This window comes from Mytilus trossulus, chromosome 2 (genome assembly GCF_036588685.1).
Source record: "Mytilus trossulus isolate FHL-02 chromosome 2, PNRI_Mtr1.1.1.hap1, whole genome shotgun sequence".
NCBI lineage: Eukaryota > Metazoa > Mollusca > Bivalvia > Mytilida > Mytilidae > Mytilus > Mytilus trossulus.
Window position 1 is genome coordinate 101,965,181 of NC_086374.1, and position 25,130 is coordinate 101,990,310.

At 32.0% G+C, this 25,130-nt stretch overlaps 2 protein-coding genes across 2 annotated transcripts; both read left to right on the forward strand.

The window, feature by feature from the left end:
* The first annotated feature begins 1,359 nt into the window (after nt 1–1,359).
* On the forward strand, nt 1,360–23,995 carry LOC134706169 (uncharacterized). Its single transcript, XM_063564878.1, has 2 exons — nt 1,360–2,501; nt 23,862–23,995. The coding sequence occupies exon 1, from the start codon at nt 1,360–1,362 to the stop codon at nt 2,455–2,457; it is 1,098 nt and encodes a 365-aa protein (XP_063420948.1). The 3' UTR covers nt 2,458–2,501; nt 23,862–23,995.
* Nucleotides 22,550–23,962, forward strand: LOC134708560 (uncharacterized). Its single transcript, XM_063569203.1, has 2 exons — nt 22,550–23,285; nt 23,879–23,962. The coding sequence occupies exon 1, from the start codon at nt 22,606–22,608 to the stop codon at nt 23,239–23,241; it is 636 nt and encodes a 211-aa protein (XP_063425273.1). The 5' UTR covers nt 22,550–22,605; the 3' UTR covers nt 23,242–23,285; nt 23,879–23,962.
* Nucleotides 23,996–25,130: the final 1,135 nt, after the last annotated feature.

Here is a 25,130-nt window from a genome sequence, read left to right on the forward strand (position 1 = left end):
CGAAAAACTCGTCAAAATTAAACAGTCATCTACACAATATGATAAGCTTGATATACCCTCACGAATCCAGTAATATTTTTAGAATCAAGTATGGAAAAAACATACTCATTTACTAACAACCATTATCCAAACAAATGAAATAAAGAAACGTAACTCGATCTTCTGATGAATTATTCAACAAATTCAATAGAAAAATAATATCGGTGACAATACTGATTCGATTATATCAAAACAGCAATAGTTTATTCAAAATCGTTTTTATGTTATTTTAAATATAGATGAAATTTCTTTTGATTTTTTATAATAGTATGCACTAAAGAAAACTAACGGACTAATTTAAAAAAGAAATTACATAAAAGAAATACCAAACTACATGCGTCTGACTTGGCAAAAGCAAAAACAGAATGTGGTGGTGTTTAGCCTGTTTGTGAGTGCTCAATCCTCCCATATTTTAGGACATCAGTTCATCAAAAATTACTTTACAAAACTCAACAGATGGCATTTAATCAGAAAAAAACATCTAACAAAAACACAGACTGAACGTAGCAGGGCATTAATACATCCTTTAAAACACGATGACACAAGGTACAGAACTGAGCTTCTTCGCAGTTATTGACTGATAGTTCATAGCACACGTAATATGACTTAATCAAACAATGAAAACTTGCCACCAAATTATAGCGTAAAGTCATCATCAACAAACAATCAAATAAAATCAAAATTTACCTCAATGATTTCTTAGACTAGATCTTCTAACTAATTTTAACGTTACTTATTTTTTTTCAGGAAAAATAACATGGCATCTAAACTGAACATATCGTGTGGTTCATGTGGATATGAAGATATCTCGAAAAATGCAAAGAAATGGTGTACCATATGTGAAGAGGGATTCTGTGGAGAATGTGTAAAGTACCACAAATCTATGAAAGTAACTAGAGATCACAGGATGATTTCGATTGAGAACTATCGTCAAGTTGAAAACATTTCCATAAATCTGAACTGTGAAATTCACGGCAAAAAGCTATATCTTTACTGCAAGAAACACGATATTGCAGTATGCGTAGTTTGTATTCCTTTGGAACATAAATCATGTTCCTCTTCTGATGTCATCTCCATTGATGACGCATCAAAAAACGCAAAACAATCAACTTCACTCTTAGACCTAGAAGGAACTATCTCAACAACAATAGACAACGTGCAGCACTGCATCAAAGACCGAGAAATAGCTTTGAAAAATGTGGACCAAGATGAACAAAAAATACGTAAAACGATTACAGACACACGAAGAAGTCTTAATGAATACTTGGATAAACTCGAGTGCAAGCTGCTTCTAGATTTGAAAACTGTAAACTTAAAATCATGAAAGTTTTTAATCAACTGAAGCAAATAGAGAAAGACGTAGAAAAACTGAAAGAGCAGACACTTCAAATGAAATGTTTTGCATTTGACCTGCAAGTATTTCTAGGAACGCGCCAATTAAACAAAACAATTAGTAAAAAGATTGAATCACTCAAAGAAGATATCAGAAATTGTACGAACAATAGAATGGAGATAGCGGTCAACCGCAGTTCCTTGGTGAATGAGGTAAAACTGTTTGGAGAAATCAAGGTTATGAAAACTATAGCCAATCTACAATTAAAAGATGCAAAGATCGATCAGGCTCAGATACAGGTACACGAATTATCGCAAAATATTCACAATGTCACTCTGCAGCTGGACCAGAAGTTTGATATCAAAGGATCAGTACATCCAATATCTGGCTGCATCATCTTACCAGATGACCGAATTATATTTGCATACTATAGAGGATGTGGTAAATTAATGGAATACAATAACAATGGTCAACACATACGTGACATTCCTGTCTATCATAAACCGTATAGCCTTACATTAGTAGACGCTGACTGTATTGCTGTTACATATGGAACATCCGAATACCTGGAGATTATAAACACTAAGAATAATAATGAAAGGAAGAAAGTGAATTGTTATAGTAGTTGCTATGGGATATCTTACCAGGAACAAAAGCTGTATGTTGTTGTATTTAGACAAGGCATAGTAGTGATGGACTTGAATGGAAAGCAATTAAATACAATCGGTATCGCTGATTCATATGTATATAATATAACAACGACCAGTGATAGGATATACTATACAGACTTGAACAGAAATGCGGTACATTGCTGTAGTATGACAGGACAAGAATTCTGGGTTTTCAAAGATCATTCTATTATCGAACCGAGAGGGTTATCAGTGGACATGAATCAGAACGTATATGTTGTTGGTGAAACCTCAAACAACCTGACAGTAATGCAACATGATGGCAAAGATAGCAAAGTCTTACTGACTGATCGGGATGGACTTGAAGCTCCTTATGCAGTGAAATACAACAAACGAAAGAAGATTGTCTGCTTAGGCTTCAAGGCAGGAAGCATTGCATTGTACCAAGTGTCGTAAAAAAAAATACGCGCATAAGAAAGAAGTCCTTACTGTTTGTAATGGTTTGTACTACATAAAGTTTCGAAAGAAATACTTATGCTTAAAATACTAGTTTATTATACTATTACCTTTAACGTAAGTTATACATAACCTTTAAGATTGTTCTATGTTATAGCTTTAAGATTTTATTTTTTATCTATTTTGATTTATTAATTTTGTTTATATTCAATGTAAAAACAAATCTCACAGGAATATGAAGTAGTTTTCTCTGAAACAGTGATTAATCACACCAACAATTATAGACGATACATATCACATACTGTGAAAGTACTTTTATTCGTGGGGTACCAATTTTCGTGGTTTTCGTGGATGAATGTATCCACAAATTTAAGTGTCCAACGATATAAAACAGCCATTGTCCAAATCAAGACATGGAAAGATCCCCATGAAGGTTTGACTACTGATATGATCTAGAGCATATATTAAATAACCTCGAACCCAAGAATACTTTAATAGCAGTCACATCACTACAACTGCACACAGGAGTATACCCCTTTAATCTTTAATAACCTAAACTGTACAACTTTTGGTCTTTTAATTCTCAAAAAAATATTTTTTTCGATGAAAGTCAGGTTTCCGGTATTGATATGCTAGTATGATAAAGTGTTAATTTTGTAGAACATACTCACCCCTTCTCGTCCAATGAAAACTTATTTTTTTGCCCTCTAATTTTCATAGTATTTGGTTTGCCATGCACTATGAAATGCTATACATGAATGACTTTTCATTGTCAGTTTATTAAGAAAGTGAACTCTTAATAGCTGCACTAACAAAGTAAACAATCCCCTAAGACATTTTTCATGGAAAAATAGCATACTGCAAAATATCTGACATGCATTTTCAAATGGTACACATATATAGAATACACCAAAATTTAAAAAAAAATGGTTATGATAAATAAAATGATACTTATTTAATTTATATACCTTCCACACGTAAGGGAATTATTTTCTTTTTCTTTAAAAAAACACAATGCCAGACTGCTGCTATATAAAGCACATTTACATTTATCAATGAAAAGTAAGCATTTAATGTTGAATGGTCTGAATTCAAATATTCATCCAGAGCCAGTTTTATATTTATAAAAATAATAAAATTTCAAAATTGGGATTAATAAAACATTGTCATGATCAACGTTGCTTTTTAAAATAAAAAAAATAAAAATATATAGTATTAAATTTTACCTGAAGCAGAAGAAAAACAATTAATCCTTCAAAAACTATATCAGTGCTATTTCATTTCGTCCATTGAAATAATCATTACCTATGTTTTATATTTAGTTCATTATAAAAAGTGAACTCTTATTTAGGTTTGAATATTACAATGGGAAAGGATATTTGTGTAAGGTCACTCGAAAGTGTGAATATGTTCTAAATTGGTCAGACAATACTTGGGCATGTTTTCTGAAGATTTAAGCCATGACCAAGTATTGTCTAACTATCCTCATAGTTCTCGTACATATGGGAAATAATACTGTCATGCTGGGCTTGATTTTGAGATGAATTATTTGACAATTTAAGATACCTTCATGATACAGATTTCTTTAGGTGACATATTTATGGCCTAATTACCACCTTTGATGGTCCCTAATCTGTTGATCACTTTATCTTGGTAGTCTCAGCTTGGGATAGTTAGTGTTGTCACTGCGATTTACACGGGTCAATGTTTACTTTGCAATTTCCTTCAATCAAGACTATGTGTAACTTCGTTTCTAAAGGCTTTAATATTTCATTTAAAAAACAAGAATGTGTCCACATTCTTCTTCTTCTTCCGAATACGGGAGTAGACTCCTAGGTAGGAGTGTAAAACTTCCCGGAACTTGTGTGCTATGTACATATGGACTTAATTTAAAAACAATATGACAAAGAAAAATCGTTATCAATAACATATATACATTATGTACAGTGACTTTAAAGTTTAATAAGTTGCTGTGGATCCTTCAAGTGTTAGAGTGGATATGCCACTTTTGAAGGATTCTAGGGTGTCAGACATACCTATTGCTTCAGGTAGTGAGTTCCAGTCCGAAATAGTGCGAGGATAAAATGAAAATTTATAGAAATCTTTATTTGTGGATATTTGCCTAAATTTATGTTTCCCCCTAGTGCGTCTATCAGAAATTGTTAAGTTGTCCTTAGGAACTTCAACTAACCCCCAATTTATTTTATACAGCATAGTTAATCTAGCCTTCTTCCTTCTTAATTCTAAATTTTCCCATTCCAATGATTTTATTAAATTTGAAACTGCCTCCAGGTGATCTGTCTTTATAATCATTGAAGACAAACCTGGCTGCCTTACGCTGTACCTGCTCAACCTGAGTGATGTGTTGTTTTTTGTACGGATCCCAGACAGGGGAAGAGTATTCGACGACCGGACGGACAAATGATGTGTACGTAAGGTTTTTAACCTTACGTGTGCAGTTTTTTTAAGTTCCTACGAAGAAAACATAAGGTCTTATTTGCCTTACAAGTAATATTGTCAATATGCGTTCCCCAATCAAGATCATGGCTTATAGTTACGCCTAAATATTTGCTGTCTTTTACTGCTTCTAAAATATGATTATGTAATATATAATCAAAAGTTGAAGGTTTACTTTTTTTAGAAATATGAATTACATAACACTTCTCAGGATTAAAATTCATTTGCCAATCCTCTTCCCATTTTACTAAACTAGACAAATCTTTTTGAAGTATTTGTGCATCAGAACTATTATTAACATTTCTATATAATAAACAGTCATCTGCAAAAAGTCTTGCATTGCAAGTTACATGTTCGGGTAGGTCATTTATAAAGAGTAAAAATAATGTTGGGCCTAAAACTGTTCCCTGAGGGACACCAGAATCAACTGCTAATTTTGAAGATTTTACACCGTTTAGTAGTACTTGCTGTTGCCTGTCAGCTAAAAAGTCATTTATCCAATTTAAATTTTGATTTCTAATACCATAAAATTCTAATTTCTGGGCTAATCTTTTATGGGGGACTTTATCGAAAGCTTTGGAAAAATCTAAAAGTATGACATCTATTTGGTTACCATATCCCAATGATTTAGCAAGATCTTGTATGCTGATGATAAGTTGGGTCTCACAAGTCCTTTTGCTTCTAAACCCATGCTGACTATCATTTAATATGTTATTAATTGTAAGGTGTTTCCTTATGTTGCTTGTTAAAATATGTTCTAAAATTTTGCAACATATTGCAGTTAATGAAACTGGTCTATAATTAATAGCGTTATGCTTGTCACCTTTTTTAAATATAGGTACAACATTAGCCTGCTTCCAATCATTTGGGATTTTACCAGTATCGGATGTATTTTACACATTACACGGATGCCCCACTTGCACTATCATTTTCTATGTTAAGTGGACCGTGAAATTGGAATGAATTCTCAAATTCGGCATTAAAATTAGAATGATGTTATCAAAGAGAACATGTACACGAAGTTTCAAGTTGATTGGACTTCTACTTTATCAAAAACAACCTTGACCAAAAACTTTAACCTGAAATTTGCACTATCATTTTCTATGTTCAGTGAACCGTAAAATTGGGGTAAAAACTCTAATTTGGCATTTAAATTAGAAAGATCATATCATTGGACACATCTATAATACTAAAATTACGAGGTCCAATATGTCAGCCGTCATCGGGTAAAAACGACAAATCAAAGAATTCGACTTTATATATAACTAATAAAGGGCAATGGTGTAGATTAAAAATTGCACTACTCAAGACCCTTTTGTTTTCCAAACAATTAATATTGCCAATAATTAACAAGTTCCGGGTCGAATCCGATACCGATACCAATAGTATATTCACCTGTTACCTATTACCTTATCTGTACGTTCCGCATTTGACAGGCGCACCACCAAACGGTGTATTTAGGATTTTGCTACATACACGGGTCATAATCAAAGGGCTGACACTACTAAATTCAATCATTGTCAAATTGTTCCCTATTGTAGTTTTATTCAGCAATCAGCAAGATTTTCGAAGATAACTAATATAGGACAATGCTGTTGATTAAAAATACCCCATTCCTGGATATTCAGAATCTTTTGTTTTCAAAATAATTAATAAAACCAAAAATTGATAAGTTCCAAGTCGACGGGTTCAAACAGAAAGATTTGAAAGCAGAAAAAGCTGTGTATCTTATACTCGACATGACTTTATCAGATGACAATACCAATTACTAAAATAAGGCTTATATATATATATAATAAGGCATAGTTATATACTTTAAATCAGTCACGGACTCGCGATATCACGGGTGTGTACTTGTGTATACTAAGTTTCAAGCTGATTGGACTTCAACTTCATCAAAAACTACCTTGACAAAAAACTTAACCTGAAGCGGGACAGACGGACAGGTGCACAGACGGACAAACGAACGGAGACACATACCAGAAAACATAATGCCCCTCTACTATCGTAGGTGGGTTATAAAAACTAAAATCAACGAATTTAAAAACCCACGAACATGTAAATATTGTTCAAACCAGGAAAATTGATACCCACGAATTAAACTACTTTTACAGTATATGCCAACATATTCAATATATAGATAAGGACATATGTTAAGGTCAAGTTACAGTAAATGGGTAATGTCACATATTTCAGAAAAAATTGGCATACAACTCTGGCTTGATGAACTTCAACTGAAAATCGAAAAAATATTGCAATTATCACAATTATCATTTGAAATATTACTGATTGAATTCTTACAAAATGGGTGAACATTTGTATAGAAAGCACATAAAATCGGCGCAACCCCTCTAAATATTGTCTTAAAATCTCCAAATCTCTAATTCTACTCCATAGATTTTTCTTAAAAAACTTTATGTTGTTGATACATAAATTTCCGTTATAATGATGCAAAATAAAGATAGGGTCACCGACTTCGTTTTTACGGGAAACATTATTCAATGTTGTGTTCTTTGTGAAAAAAATCCAACAAAACGTCGAAATAATCGTAACGTTATCGCGTTGCAGGCCGTAAAACATTGGTTTTTGACGTTTTTCACTACCAACAAGGTAACAAATTGATTATTAGACAAAAACCGTAGTCGATGACCCTATGCTTATTTTATATCATTAAAACAGAAATTTATGTATCAACAATATATAGTTTTTTAAGAAAAATCTATGGAGTAGAATTAAAGATTTGTCGATTTCAAGACAAATTTTAGAAGGTTTTTCGCCGATTTTCTATACAAATATTCACCCATATTAAAAGAAATCAATCTGCAATTTTTCAGATAATAAACGAGATAAATGTATTATTTTTTTGATTTTCAGTTGAAGTTCAACGAGTCAAGGTTGTATGCAAATTTTTAGCAAAATCTGCGACATATCCCATTTACTCTTCCTTAACCTTAATGTACAATCATTCAACTTTCCATCAGAGAACTGAGGATGAGGATGTTTTAAACAAGTATAGGTCATCGCACAGGTTTTAACAATGAACAAAACCCGACATAAAAGTGAAACGATTCGTAACCAATTACATTCCTGTGTTTATAAATCCTTCGGCTTAAAAATACCAGGACTATAATTTTATACGCCAGACGCGCGTTTTGTCTACATAAGACTCATCAGTGACGCTCAGATCTAAACAGCTAAAAATCCAAACAAATACAAAGTTGAAGAGCATTGAGGACCCAAAATTCTTAACACTATAATGGATGTATTCGTTCATAACAGGTATTCAAACATATTAGTATTAAGAAAAGGGGTACAGTTCAAGTTGATTGAATGGTATTATGATAATAAAGAAATTAAAGCTATTGATAATTTTACCTACCTAGGAGTACTTTTAAATTTTAATAACAAATATGATATGTAACAACGTTAACAGAAACTGCCGGAACAAGCTAGACAATCAATGTTTACTTATAGAAGAAATGTCAAAAGTATGTATTTAAACTATGTCACTGTGTCATCACTTTTTAAAAACTAAGAATTTTCTTATCCCAGGAATAGATTACCTTAGATTTATTTGGCACAACTTTTTGGAATTTCGAATCCTCAATGCTCTTCAACTATGTACTTGTTTGGCGTTATAAATATTTTGATCTGAGCGTCACTGCTGAGTCTTATGTAGACGAAACGCGCGTCTGGCGTACTAAATTATAATCCTGGTACCTTTGATAACTATTTGATACTGATATCGATTTTTTATTGAGTTATGCAAACGAAATATAGGGTACACATAAAGCCCCGGCCATAGAGTCAAAATGAACTATTGTAAGAATATGATTGGTGTTAAATTGTCTACTAACAATGTTATGTTAAATCAAGTACTAAATAGATTGCTTTCTATTTTCACAAGAAAATCCAAGATTTCACAAACATTGGTTTAAATTGCTAAATACTTCAAACTGTATTGAAAAACTGTTATTACTTTTATTGCAGATTAGAGAGATGTCCAAATAATAAGTGTAACTGGCAGTATGTTATAAAGAATGAACTGTTTGTCATAGGTTTATGTGATCATAATTATGGTTTAGCAAAAACTTCATTTCAGACATACCTGGTGTATTTTTGTGATTTTAATTTTTGCTGTCATACTTCTCCAAAATGTTCTAATTATTATATTTTTTTGGATAATTTTAGTCTGCAATTTTATTTCTGCAAATCAATGTAACAAAACATGTATAACGAAAACAAGAACAAGTAACCACATCGTAGCTATAGAAAATTGAAGATGCTATGGTATAACAAGAAATAACACAAAATGTACTATAAAAATGATATAGAGGACGAGTTTCATTTAATTCTTAAATGTCTATTCTTTCAAGGTTTTATAACATTTTGAATTAAGCCATATTAATGGAAATAAACATAAATGTACTTTATAAAACTAATGTGTACAATAAAGGCAACAGTAGTATACCGCTGTTCAAAACTCATAAATCCATGGACAAAAAACAAAATGGGGGTAACAAACTAAAACCGAGGGAAACGCATTGAATATAAGAGGAAAACAACGACATAACACCGAAACGTAACGGACCAAGCATCAGACAAAACACCACGAGAATAACAAATATAACATGAAAACCAAATACATGAATTTGGGATAGACAAGTACCGTGCCACGTCTTATCTCAATATCTCAAAAATAAGAGAAAACACAAACGACTCAACGTTAAAATGCAACACACACATAAACGAACAATAATATAACAATGGCCATCTTCCTGACTTGGTACAGGACACTTTTAAAGGGGAATAAAAGGGGTGGGTTGAACCTGGTTTTGGGGCATTCCAAACCTCGCACTTTAATGGCAAAGTTAAATATAACATTGAGATGACAACATAATATTACAGGACTACAATACAAATAAATAGGAGAACATATTAGACAAAGAAAAACATGATTAATAGATAACAAAAAGCATCAGGTTTAAAATTCGATACAAACAATATTAAAGGCTGTGTAGTTTAGATGTTTATATTAAGAACTTTTAAGCTTAGAACCGAAATATATTGAAATAATGTTTATGTTTTACTTTTACTTTTCTCTCACATAGTTTGTGTATATGTATGCATTGCATGTATTGATTATGTGGATTTAATTCAAATGTCAAACTATGGTTTATATAGACTTTGTTCACAAGGAAGCTATTAAATCAAGAGTTCCTAATGGTGAAGTTGAAATCATCCCTTCGTAAATTTTACGGACGCCATCACGAGTTGGTTGACCGTTATGGAATAACCGTTTCACAAATGATATCGGATATGTTCCTTACGTCGTAACTACACTCCCCTTCCCTTTCATGAATTTGACCTAACGAATTAGACTATTTACCGGATTTGTAATCACATAAGCAACACGACGGGTGCCGCATGTGGAGCAGGATCTGCTTACCCTTCCGGAGCACCTGAGATCACCCCTAGTTTTTGGTGGGGTTCGTGTTGTTTATTCTTTAGTTTTCTATGTTGTGTCATGTGTACTATTGTTTTTCTGTTTGTATTTTTCATTTTTAGCCAAGGCGTTCAGTTTGTGTATCTTTCGTTCCTCTTTTAATAAAGATATTACAAAAGACAGAGAGTGAGCGAGTGCAGAGAGAGAGAGATAGTGAGCAAGTGCAGAGTGAGCGCTCAGAAAATGGTGCATGCAAAGCTAGATTAAACCATTTGGATATTTAATCCTATTTTCAGTATTATACACAAATTATGTACAAATCTCTCATAAATATTATATTACATTATAACAAAATATGTTAATCCGACATAGCTATTTTGCCTTCATAGTCTTTTTCGCTTATCTTTTCTCTTTAAGAATTTATCTCTTTTGTCATGTTTATTTTAAATATTACTAAATATAATTTTCCATATTGTAATCTGTTGGAATATGTTCTTTTTTCATCACATCGTACAGTATGTATATGCAAAACAAATGGTATCAATAGAAGATGAATCTCTTTTTCTGATGGAATGTCAAGAATTTGAAAAAAAAAGTTATGTAAAAATTCACCTAAAAATATGTACTGATTTCAAAAAGTCTTAATAACGAAACTAGATTTACTAATAAAATTGAGAATGGAAATGGGGAATGTGTCAAAGAGACAACAACCCGACCATTTAAAAATACAACAGCAGAAGGTCACCAACAGGTCTTCAATGAAGCGAGAAATTCCCGCAACCGGAGGCGTCCTTAAATTTATTTCGTGTTAACACTACTAATATATCTATAGTTGAATCCATAAGAATTATCGTTATTTATTCTCAACTTCCCGCAACCGGAGGCGTCCTTAAGTTTATTTCGTGTTAACACTACTAATATATCTATTGTTGAATCCATAAGAATTATCGTTATTTATTCTCAACTTATTCATACGCTTTCTATTTGTTTTCAATCAGCTCAATAATTAGCTAAATAAAGCATTCGTCATCGTACTAGAAAACGGACCGGCGCGTTATGTTTTCGCAGATTGGTCCTGTCGCGCGAAGAATACCTGCTGAAAATTATTACATTTGCGCGGATTTATACAAAAACAAATTAAAAATAGATCCATTACTTTTTATATATTTTTCAAATAAATTGAAATGCTATTCCAAATAAAGTGACATAATAGAGGTAAAATAACAGCAATTACGTATGCAACTTATATAAAATTGGCCAATAAAAATATCCTATATAACGTATAGAAGAAAACTCTTCATTGAATCAAGATGAAGATTTAGAACAATATAGAGAAGATGTAAAAAAAACAATACCAGCATTCTTTGTGCATATTCAAATCATGAACATAAGTTTATTGGTGCAATTGTTGTTATATTTTTAATTTTAAACTCGTTATTTTGTGCGTTTTAAAGACCAATTAGTTCTGGATTATAACTTCCTTGGCATTTAGATTTTTTTTTTTGTTTTGGCATTTAAATAATACATTTTCAATTTCCGTATTTGATTTTAGAATATAATCTAAACTTTTTGTGTATAAGAATCTTATTTATATGCACCTCGAAAGTCTCTATCCAAAAATATAGATTTTACTTTGTTGTTTTGACATTAAAATGGAAACTATTATACATAGCTACCATTAATTTTCTTTTGTTATAGTAACCAAACTTTAAAAAAATGTTTTAAATTATAAAGGCAACAGTAGTATACCGCTGCATTTTCATGTGAAATCCGTCGTGTTTAGCACTGCCACATTCTGCATGTATCTATCACAAGTCATGAACCTATAATTCGGTGGCTTTCGTTCATTGTGTGACAGATATATGAAATTTTGATTCCCTGAATGGTTTTGTACATAGACGAGTCTTTGAATTTTCTCGTTTTGAATTGTTTTACATTTGTCATTTCGGTGACATTTATCGTTTACTGTGCGGTATCGATTTTGCTTATTGTTAAAGACCGTACGTTGGTCTTTATTTTGTTAACTTCTACATCGTCTTCGATTGAAAGTAATTGGTGTCTTATTTAAAGATACTAGTTGGTTATCACAACGAGATCGATTTTCTCGCTTGAGCCGGTACGGTGAAAGTGAGAAAAACAATTGTGTTTCCTTAGTTTCTAGCGATAATTTTAATATCACTCGAGTCCGTTTTCATATCTCTCGATTCGGCCGAGAAAGGAATTTATCAGTTAGCAAAACCAAACGAAAATAGTAAATAAGCCTTTATAGCATATCATCATATTTATATTATGATGGTGTCCACATAACTAATGGAGGGATAAATTTTGCCAATGGTTGCCTTTTATTTTTTTAAAATACATATTATTGTAGAATTCTTTCCTTCTGTAATATAGAGTTTTAGATAAAATTTACTATGCTTGAATGGTGTTTTTTTTATTTGAAAAAAAGTGATAAACATGATTTCTTATCTGACTCTTTAAGAACTCAAATATTTAACATTATCTAAAATTCTAACAAGAGGAAAGACAATTTTTGTTGTTTTGTTTTAACAATATTTACTGCTGATTATATCTGTGAGAGATGTTTCCAATTTTAATTAAAGTAATCGGAGAACATAGGTATATCAATTTACAATGAGACATTTTATATTCGTCCGATTACAGATTATAACTGTAGGTACCTTCTGCAGGTTTAGTGTTACAATATATTACGATTATCTTATTTAATATTTTGCATATTATAATACTGCTTGCATCATGAAAATTTCGACACATACATGTATATGGTTTATCTTACAAGAAAAGAATTTTTATCAAATATAAGACATGATCTAGGTTAAATACTTAACCGGCGAATGTCATATCGTGGCACCAATCATCACGAATCCGTTTTGTGTCAGAAATTAACGGAAAACATGTGTTCTTGATAAATGATCGTTTAATTTCCTCTACCACTCCCCCACTCACCGTATTTTTTTGGTTTAGTTTTGTATTGTTCAGAAATATTTTCCGAACCGTTTTGAATTTTCGATCACACTATTGTTGTTTGAGAATCGTATTATTGGGTCTGAACTAGATTGTATACTTGGCATTTACAGTCACATTGACCATTATTGAATTCTTTACTATATATAGTATATATAGTACTGCAACTGACCTAAAAAAAAAGACGCTTAGTAAACGAGTTTAATGGTCCGGAATAACACACGGCTGCAGATTGATTTAAATGATAGAATAATATCTATATTTTAATTTCCGTCGGGTCGTACAAAGTTTCTATGGTCACATTTTTGTATTTTATCTCTTTAATTGAGGTAGCTCTCAATTTACGGTTTTGGGTAGTTACCTTACAATCCAAAAATATATATTTTGGTTAAGTTTCCCTCTATTTTTGTAAACATTTTCTATGCACATATCATCAAGGATCATTGGAATGATGAAGACATATATATAATACCATCTCCAAGTGAAACTTTTAAACTTAAAGTTGGCTGTTTTTTAGATAGAAATTTAACGCGTTTTTTTTTGACAACGAGAAAACGTATGATTCAAAAACAGTATTTGACATTTGAGAGGACAAAGCATATTATTGAGATACTGCATGCAAATTTTGTTGGGCAAATTCCAAACAATTTGGTCAAAAACTCAAAAATAAAAACATGATTTGTACCTTTTTTAATTACGGAAATTTCCTATCCGTCAATCAACTCTAGCATTTATTTTTTCCTTCACAATCAATTTGATAGTTTCGATGTGATTATGCAGATTTTGTAGGAGAAGTTAATCAATTTTTGTTTGATTTGAATATATATAGTAGTTCTTTCATGTATTTTCTGTAAATAAGTTATATTTTTGTTAATAAAATTTTGACTTTTTATGAAAGTTAATCAAATCCTGCGGATTAGAGTTTTTTCCGGATATTGACTATATAGTTGATATTGTGTGAAAATACATTGTATGTTAATGTTTAACCTCAGAGCAAATATTATGCATGTAAGTGGTCGGGGGAAAAGTACTATAAGTTTCGCAGAGATTTGGTGTGTGACAAGGTGATGCTAAAACCAACTTCTCTTGATATTCTGCTTTTCTTTGGCGAATCATCAGTAGTGTTATGAGACTTGCACCAGAAGGCACAATTGGTGCGTCTTTAAATTAGATTGATTGATTGATTGTTGGTTCCTTAACGTCCAGTGGAAAATATTTCATGCATGTTTAGGATGAGAAAAAGTTAACAATAAAAACAATAGGTAGGTTTTGTAATAATAGAGGTCATTCGGGATGATGGTCGGGAAAATTTAGACTGCCACTGGAATATGATGGTATATAGGATTGGGACAACATTTTCAATTGCAACAGACCACCTATCGACCCCTCAAAGAGTTGTTGCAAGGGTTTTAAACGTGCAAAGAACGTGACCCTCCCTTTACACGAGGCATCGGATTTAACGTCCCCACTGTGACCGGACGCGACTGCGAACTTGATACATCCCGCAGAGCAAAACGGACGCCTCACTCCTTTTTACTGTTTAATTTTTTCCCCAGTCACCCATGGGGAACTTTAAATTAGAAACAACAGAAATCCATATATGTGATCAAACTGGTAGACATGTATCCTCACAATCTGACACTTTTATACGATCTTGCGCTCAGTTTCTTCTTGTAGTTTAGGGTTTTTTGCGTAAAAGAAAAACCTTTACAAAACACAGAAAACTACACAAAACTGAGTCCTCTTAACGTGTTGACAGTAATTTAAGTTGTGCTTATTAATGTGAGTAATCATTTGTCCATGCATAAGCAAGTACTTATTGAAGTCAGCACCTGTGTATTAAGTAAAATAGTTACTGAAAAATTAGAATTTGAACTTGCTGTCAGTTCATTAATAACGATTGTTAGTGATGTGATTTGTTCTTCCATAAGAAAAAGTCTTTCTCATGTAGCACATACTCTGCATGTACCGATCACTTTTACATAAGATTGTCTCTGATGCTTATCAAACTGTCAAACTCCAGAACTAACTAGATATTGTAACACCTTACAATTTAGACACAGGGGGCAAGGGATATGAAATATAGAGTTTAGCTCTGAATTCAATACAGGGGATGCCATTTGTAGAATTATATCAAGGTGTATCTGGAAAAAAATCAAGAATACATTAAAAGAAGAACAACTACTTCACCCTGCCACCAGTGTTCTTATCAGCCATGTCCTCGTTTTGATATTTCTATGGAAATGATGCCGCTTAGCTTCTTCGTCGATATAGGAAGATGTGGTATGAGTGTCAATAATACAACACACCATTCAAGTCACAATTTATAAAAAATAAACCATTATAGATCACTGTCCGGTCTTCAACACGTTAGTTAATTGATGAAAAAATAACACAAAGGCGCTTCTGAACCGTATACTGTCCCTAGAGATAACCAAAAATTCGTAAATGTATGGCTATTTAAAAATCAATCGTTTCTGTAGCAACATTCGCCCCATTACATTTGGGATTGGCAGAGCAGATATATCATGCATATGCATATGGGAATATGTGTCACGAACATTGATCGAAACTTTGTACTCACATTGCTTTTGTGTTTCCTATGCAAAGGTAAGACTGTGTATGACGTGTTTGACCATTCATGACGGTAATTACGCTACAGATAGCATTTGTTCTCAAAAACTGTGTTTTCTTTGAACAAAATCTGTCCTGCACCGAACTTGTTGCTATAAAAAAGGGAAGTATTTTGTAATGCTAATAGTTTTTACGCGTACTGAATCCGCATATGATGACTGAGAGATTGATTCATGTCCCTATTTAATGAATACTTGAGCTATTGTGTGTCGCTTTTAAAAGTTATATAAGGATCATGACTGATTTTGAATTACAACATCAAACAATTATATTAGCAGTACATTGTATAATTTTTCATCCTTCCCTTAAAAAAATATTGAATTAACCTTTTTTAATAGGATGATCCCACTAAAAAAATTTTCATTCATTAATCTGACTTTGTTTTACACTCATTTTTTTAACCTCGCTCTGTCCTGGCTTCGCAAATACACAATATATATTTGTCTATAACTAGATACTAATTTTCACAAAATACACAACCTTTACGATGCAAAATTAAAAACACTGTTTCAGCGCTTGTAATTTTATTTTTTTTAAAGATAGAAAAATATTGAAATAATTTGATAAACTTGTGTTTTATAGTTTAGAAAATTATTCTGTAATATACTATAGTGAAACACTATACACATATGAAAGTTTATGGATGTGAAAAGGTCAAGGCCACTTCTTCTTTTGCTATGTCTTAAATGGAAAAAAATCAGAAGGTTCCAAATCAACGCTTTTTTGTAATGGCATCTCTTCTTATGAGTAGTCAAATTTGTCGTTTTAACATCGTTTATAGCATACTGTAAACCAACTTATTTTCGCGTATACTTTATTTCGCACTTTACTTATTCTTGTTCCCTTCGCGGCTATTTAATTTCGTGATATTCTTATTTCTTAGTGTAGTTTGATAAGAAGAGATCCAAATTTTAAATATTCGCGACGATTTATATTCGCGTTATTTTTCTACTCGCGAAATTCGCGAAAATAAATCGCTCGCGAAAATAAGTTGGTTTAAAGTATGCTTATAATTTAATCGGTTTTGTATCATTATATTGAATGTATATCAGTATATTTCTCCTTTTTGTCCTTGTGGTTAAAATATTGATATTTTTAGGTCTGACCTTTGACCTCAATTTCACAAAATTGTGACCACTCTGAATTTTTACGACCCAACTTTTCATTTTACACGAATTTTCCATCGATATATAATTTAGGTTTGTGTTCTTCCGGACCATTAAAATTTAAAAAAAATGAACTCTGGTTGCAGTACTAATAGTTAATAGTATATAACTTTTTTGTTTGTTTATTGTCTATTGCAATTGTGTGATAAAAAATCAATGTCCTGATACTGGTAATGGGTCCACTATTGGAAATAAGATATATCTTATCACATCTTATCTTATGGAGAATATCAAGGCACGCCGGCAGTACAACTGTACCTTCTGTCAGCTCCTTTTGTGAGTTCTTTTTTTCTTACTATAATGGTTTCTTTAATATAATTCTCTGGATTATATTTTCGTTTTTATCAATGCTTTTATTTGATACGTTTTCATAGCATTGTATACTTAGGATTCTTAGGCATAGTTCTTATATTTGTTTAGTATCATTTGTCATCGTTGTCGGTGACCGCGTTCACAAATATTCCCGCGGTAGTTAAAATTCTGAAATGTTTATTACTTTCTTGTTCTATTCTGGATTTCTATAAAACTAGAAAAGAAGCTTGTTTATGATCATTATCCAGAAGTAATTAAAAAAAAATCATTTTTTCCGTAATTAACTTATAAATGAAGTTAGTTTTTCTGCAAGGAAAAATTATATTCTTTCTGTGGTTACAGTTTTTAAAACTTTGATAACTTTGTCAAACTATCCTGAATTTCTACCAAACTTGAACCGAAGCTTGTTTATGATCAAATGCTAGTATCTAGAAAGGAAATTTTGTAAAATGTTGTACCTGTTTATCCGTATTTTTCTTATAAATGGACTTAGTTTGTCTTCAAACACAAACTGCAGTTAAATATTTAAAACATTTATTACATACATAAACTATCCAGGATTTTCAAAATTTGAAAAGAAGCTTCTTACAATAAAAAAAAATAGTATCGAATGAATATTTCTATTGATTTAATTTTTCATTTTGATTGAGCCTGCGATTAACAGAAAAAGTAGGCGAGACAGTGGTTTCTGTAGAACACTGACAAATTTTTATTGATTCTTCAATATTATTCATTGTAGACAAATTTTGTGGTTTTCAGTGCAAAAAAAAACCGCCACGTGTTTAAAATTTACCTTCCCAGAGTCAGAAACTTCGACATTGTTTATCTTTAGGGTAAACAGCATATAAGGTTCTGAAAAAGGGGGCACTCCATATCTGTATTATTCTAATTTGTTGTGCCATTTTCTCTATTCTTTATAATTATTGACCATTATTCTCTATTCTTTTTATTTTAGTATTCTTTATTTTTTGGTTCATTACTCTCTATTATGTAACAAACCCACCCCACCCCCATCTACACACTCAAATACGATCATTTTGGGATTTGTATTTCATTGTTCATCACATTAAATGTTTGAAATAACTTCATGAAATCTGCGTTAAAGAACTATTAAATGATCTGGGAATACTTGTGTCAAACGTTGCTGTTTTTTTATTTTCAAATTTACCCGCGTCTTTGACATTTTAAATACATGAACAAATAGGTCATGTGATTTAAGTGTAAAGACACATATATATTGACTAGCGATAGAAACGAAAGTTGGAAAAGATAGTATCGCATGTTTTTATAAGATTTTCAAAGCACAAAGTAAAACCAAATATGTAACTAGCTTCCTTGTTGATTTTCCAGTACAATAACACAGAGTCATAACACGATCGACCATGGTAAGATAAGTCCTTCTTTATCTTTGTCTCTTTGGTTTTAAAACGGTTATAGTTTCACGTGCCGTAAAATAATTTGGTATTTGATGATATGTTCAGATTATCTGCTAAAGCTGACAAAACTACGGTATGATTAAAAAAGAGGGACGAAAGATACCAAAGGGACAATCAAACTCGTAAATCTAAAACAAACTGACAACGCCATGGCTAAAAAGGAAAAAGACAAACAGAAAATCAATAGTACACATGACACAACATAGAAAACGAAAGAATAAACAACACGAACCCCACAAATGTGTACTGAAAATGGCACTGCTACCCTTATTTGAAAGAAAAGTGCTGTTGTTGTCACAGGCTATAAATCTATATAAATATAAAACAGTAAAGTGACTGTAAATCCGGGTGCGGTAGGAGCGACAGGAGCGGATACATACAGCCTTTTTTTCCAAAAGGCGAAAGGGGTTCCCAACACATATTTAAGGAGTTCCTGCTATATGTCCCAATTCAAATGTATTGATCGTCGAAAAGAGAAAGACAAACCTCACGATCTTTCACCAGGCTGTCTTTCTACGTTTCATAATGGTTAATATTTACTCAATTATAGTGGCACAATCGAGTTGACCTAGCAAGTAATAATTTTATTACAAGTCACCTACGGGGGAATCATAAGTGAGGACAAGATGACAGAATTCTTTTTGATGGGACACTCTACTTTAACTTAAAATAATGAGTGTGGTCCTCAACTATTTTAACGACTTAATTTCGACTGTAGACACATTTTATATTTGTTGGGTTTTTTATATTTACAGAGGCATGTAAAATGTAGCTTTAAAACCTAACCAATATTTGTGTGTATCGTAATGGAACAATGCCTAACACTTTTTTGTCACACATTGTTAAAGAAGAGGGACGGAAGCTACCAAAGGGAAAGTCAAACTCATTAATCTAAAACAAACTGACAACGCCATGGCTAAAAATGAAAAAAAGACAAAACAAACCAACAACAGTACACATGACACAACATAGAAAACCAAAGAATAAACAACACGAACCCCACCAAAAACTGGGAGTGAATACAGGAGCTCCGGAAGGATAAACAGATCCTGCTCTACATGTTGTGACGAGCAATTACTTCAATTTTAATAAAAAAGTTAATAGCTCAAGTAGTAAACAACATAGGTAGGGCGAGAAAAAAAATATTAAGAGAAAATGTGGTTTATATATGTTTTCCCAAATAAAAATAACAATAATTGAGGGTAGACATTCTAGAAAACAACATAGCTCATAAAAAATGAATAGAATGAAATTCAAAACAGTGTGGCTGTGGCCATTGATTGACACATTAAATTTATCAATTGACTAGGACAATTTCGGTGAACGTTTGTATGTAACGACCAAAGCTCACTATTAACTTTTGATGGACTCTTAAACTATTGGATCACCAAAGGTTCTCAACACCTAATTAAAGTAATTCGAAAAATTAATCAGAAATAACACGATGTTTTGATTTATATCAATTATATAAATCAAAACATAAAGATTATTCCTGATTAATTTTTCGAATTATTTTATAATTAAAGGCATGTAGAAACTTTTGGAGACCCAACAGTTTGAATGTCTATCGTAGGTTCGTGATGCTATTATTTAAAAAAAGTATTTAGAAAAAAAACCAACATGATAATTTTCAACAGCTAGTATCTATATCAAAACTAAGAAATAAAGAAAAGTAACTCTTCTGATCAATAAGTCAACAAATTCAATAGTAAAACAATATCGGTGACACCAAAACAACAATCATATATTCAAAAACGTATTTGTGTATTTTCAAATATGGATGATTTTTTTTTGTCTCCATTCAATTAGAAACAAAACGCATTGATAGACTGTGAAATTCGAAAAAAATAAACTTTAAAACAAAAATTCAAATGAAGTGTTTGTATAGTTAACTGTACGACCTGCAACAATTAGAAAACCTCTTGTCGTATAGTATGCTCTAAAAGACCTAGCCATGAAAAATATGCACTTTAGAAAAAACTTCATTTTTTTCCATAAAAAAGGCCGTTAGTTTTCTCGTTTTACATTGTCTTATTGAGGCATTTTATAGCTGACTATGCGATATGGGCTTTGCTCATTGTTGAAGGCCGTACGGTGACCTATAGTTGTTAATGTTTATGTCATTTTAGTTTTTTCTTGATATTTATCTCGTTGGCAATCATACCACATCTTCTTTTTCATATTTACGGCCTAATTTAAAAAAAAAGAATTTAACCAAAAAATACCACTGAACCATTGTGAAATTCATGCATCGGTATTGGCAACAGCCAAAAAGGAAGGTGTTCGGGTTAAGCATGTTTATCAGTAATCAACCTTTCTATATTCTGGGACATCATATCATTACAAAATACTTTACAAAACTCAACAGATCATATTAAATCAGAAAAATGTCTAACAAAATTACAGACTAGACGTGGCAAGGAATGTATACACCCTTTACAACACGATGACACAAGGTAGAGATCTGAGCTTCTTGGGCAGTCATTGACTGATAGTTCATAGCACTCTTAAAGTATGACTTAATAAACCAATAAAAACTTGCCACCAAATTATATCGTACAGTCATCATCAACAAACAATAAAATGAAATAAAAAATTTACCTCAATGAATTCTTAGACTAGATCTTCTAACTAACTTTAACGTTTCTTATATTTGAACAGGAGAAATTACATGGCATCTAAACTGAACATATTGTGTGGTTCATGTGGATATGAGGACATCTGGAAAAATGCAAAGAAATGGTGTACCATATGTGAGGAGGGATTCTGTGGAGAATGTGAAAAATACCACAAATCTATGAAAGTAACAAGAGATCACAAGATGATTTCTATTGAGGACTATCGTCAAATAGAAAACATTTCCGTAAATCTTAACTGTGAAATTCATGGTAAAAAACTAGATCTGTACTGCAAGAAACACGATATTGCAGTATGCGTAGTCTGTATTCCTTCTGAACATAAATCCTGTTCCTCTTCTGACGTCATCTCCATTGATGACGCATCGAAAAACGCTAAACAATCAACGTTACTCTTAGACTTAGAAGGAACTATCTCAACAACGATAGACAACGTGAAGCTTTTTATCAAGGATCGCGAAATAGCTTTGACAAATGTGGACCAAGATGAACAAACAATACGGAAAACGATTACAGGCACACGAAAGAATCTAAATGAATACATAGATAAACTTGAGAGAAAACTGCTTCTAGATTTGAAATCAAAACATGGAAACTGTAAATCTAAAATCTCGAAAATTCTTAATAAATTGAGGCAAATAGAGAAAGAGGTAGAACAATTGGGAGAAGAGACACTTCAAATGAAACGTTTTGCATCTGAATTGCAAGTATTCCTAGGAACGCGCCAATTAAACAAAACAATTGGTAAAAAGATTGGATCAATCAAAGAAGAAATCAGAAATTGTACGAAAAACCGAATGGAGATAGAGATTCATCGCGTGATCAGTTCCTTTGTGAATGAGGTAAAACAGTTTGGAGAAGTCAAAGTTATTGAAACTATGGTCAATCTACAATTAAAAGATGCAAAGACCGACCAAGCTCAGATACAGATACAGGGATTATCGCAAAACATTAAAAATGTCAATCTGAAGCTGAAACAGAAGTTTGATATCAAAGGATCAAAACAAATCACTGGCTGTATTGTATTACCAGACGACCGAATCTTGATTGCGGACTATTATGGATGGGGTAATTTAATGGAATACAATAACAATGGTCAACACATACGTGACATTCCTGTCTCTGATAAACCGCATAGTCTTACATTAGTGGATACCGACCGTGTTGCTGTTACATATGGCATATACGGATACCTGGAGATTATAAACACTAAGAATACTAGTAAAAGGAAGAGGGTGAATTGCAGTAATTGGTGCTATGGAATATCTTACCAGGACCAGAAGCTGTATGTTTTTGTATGTGGACAAGGCATAGTAGTGATGGACTTGAATGGGAAGACATTAAATACAATCGATATCGATGTTTCAGGGGTGTTTAATATAACAACGACCAGCGACAGGATATACTATTCACACCAGGGCAGTAATACAGTACACTGCTGTAGCATGACAGGACAAGAAATATGGGTATTCACGGATCAGTCTATTTCCGAACTGAGTGGGTTATCAGTGGACAGTAATCAGAACGTATTTGTTGTTGGTGGAACCTCAAATAACCTGACAGTAATACAACACGACGGGAAATATAGCAAGATCTTACTTACTGATCGTGATGGACTTAAATCTCCTAATGCAGTAGATTACAACAAACAAAAGAAGATTGTCTGCTTAGGCTTCAAGGCAGGAAGCATTGCTTTGTACCAAGTGTCGTAAAAATAATTACGCGCATAAGAAAGAAGTCCTTACTGTTTGTTATGGTTTGTATTACATAAAGTTTCGAAAGAAATACTTATGCTTAAAATACTAGTTTATTTACCTTTAACGTTAGTTATACATAACCTTTAAGATTTTTCTATATTATAGCTATAGGATTTTATTTTTATCTATTTTGATTTATCAATTTTGTTTATATTTAATGTAAAAACCAATCTCACAGGAATAGTAGTTTTCTCTGAAACAGTGATTTATCTCACCAACAATTATAGACGATACATATCACATATATGCCAACATATTCAATACATAGATAAGGACATAAGGTAATGTACAATCAGACAACTTTCCATCCCAGACCTTAGGACGAGGATGTTAACAACTATAGGTCATCGCACAGGTTTTAACAATGAACAAAACCCAACATAAAAACTAAAGTGAAACGATTCCTAACCAATTACATTCTTGTGTTTATAAATCCTTCGGCTTAACACTATAATGGATTTTATCGTTTATAACAGGTAAAAATGTGATACGGACGCCTCGAATTTTTTTTTTTCATTTCTTTACACTCACAACTATACATTTATATAATATATGTCTGTCTAATTCCTTTTTAGTTTTAATTCTAAAACAGTACTGGTATTTTCCAAGTGATATATGCTAACCATTGAGGATGTCATAACTTAAGCCGCAGTGTGAACGGGGTAGTGGAGCAAATGGAACTAGTTTTCGCATTGTCACCATTTTTATTATCCTCATAAATTGAACCTTGTCGGCTACTAAAAGGAAATTATTATTTCACTATTTGTATTTCATTATTGATTGAGCCACAAAAATAGTATATTAGGTTTTTAATATACCTCGTAGCTAGTGACACTTTAAATATTGTTAGAGTTTGTTTTAAGAAACTTATTTAATTTCTTATTTTTATTTCTAAAAAGAAACATGTATTGTAAATGTTCTAAATTTGTGGTTATACGTTTGTGACTATAGTAGTCCCTTGCAAAACACAATATTCTTATTAGAAATTCAGGATTAAGATTAAATTATAGGATAATTTTATTTGTCAATGTCAAAGCATAGTTGTAACCAAATCATTGTAATTATTGTTATCATATTCGACTGTTTTAATTCAAATATTTTCTAATGTTTCTATCACTTTTGATAATATGAATATAAATAAATATTAAAAATCACATCAAAGGTAAAAAAAAAGACAATTTAAACACTATAGTATATACCAATATATTGTTTTGAAACTGTAGGTGCAATGTTTGCTTTAATTTCTGTAATTGTAATGTCGCAATCAGCAAGCAAAGAACTTAATTGTTGTTTTGTTTATTACACATAATCAATCGAAACTGTTAAAAGGCTTATGCTATGGTATTAATTATCAAAAATAGTATACAAGGTAAACTCATAACTAAAATTAAATATTATCGTACTAATGTGTCTACTTGTGTATGTGTTCATGGTTACAGTTCTGATTACTTCACCAATGAATTGGATTTGATGCAGGGATAGGAGTTATCTCCCATATGCTATTTTCAATATATGTTAACGATTGTGAAATGGCTTTACTAAACAGTAATGCCATTATATAGGAAATGAAAGAATGCTATCAGAATAATAAAGAAATTAAAGCTATTGATAATTTTACCTAGCTAGGTGTACTTGTAAATGTTAATAGCAAATATGATATGTAACAACGTTAACAGAAACTGCCGAAACAAGCTAGAAAATCAATGTTTACTTATAGAAGAAATGTCAAAAGTATGTATTTAAACTATGTCACTTTGTTATCACTTTTTGATACTGATATCGATTCTGTATTGAGTTATGCAAGCGAAATATGGGGTGCACATAAAGCCCCGACCATAGAGTCC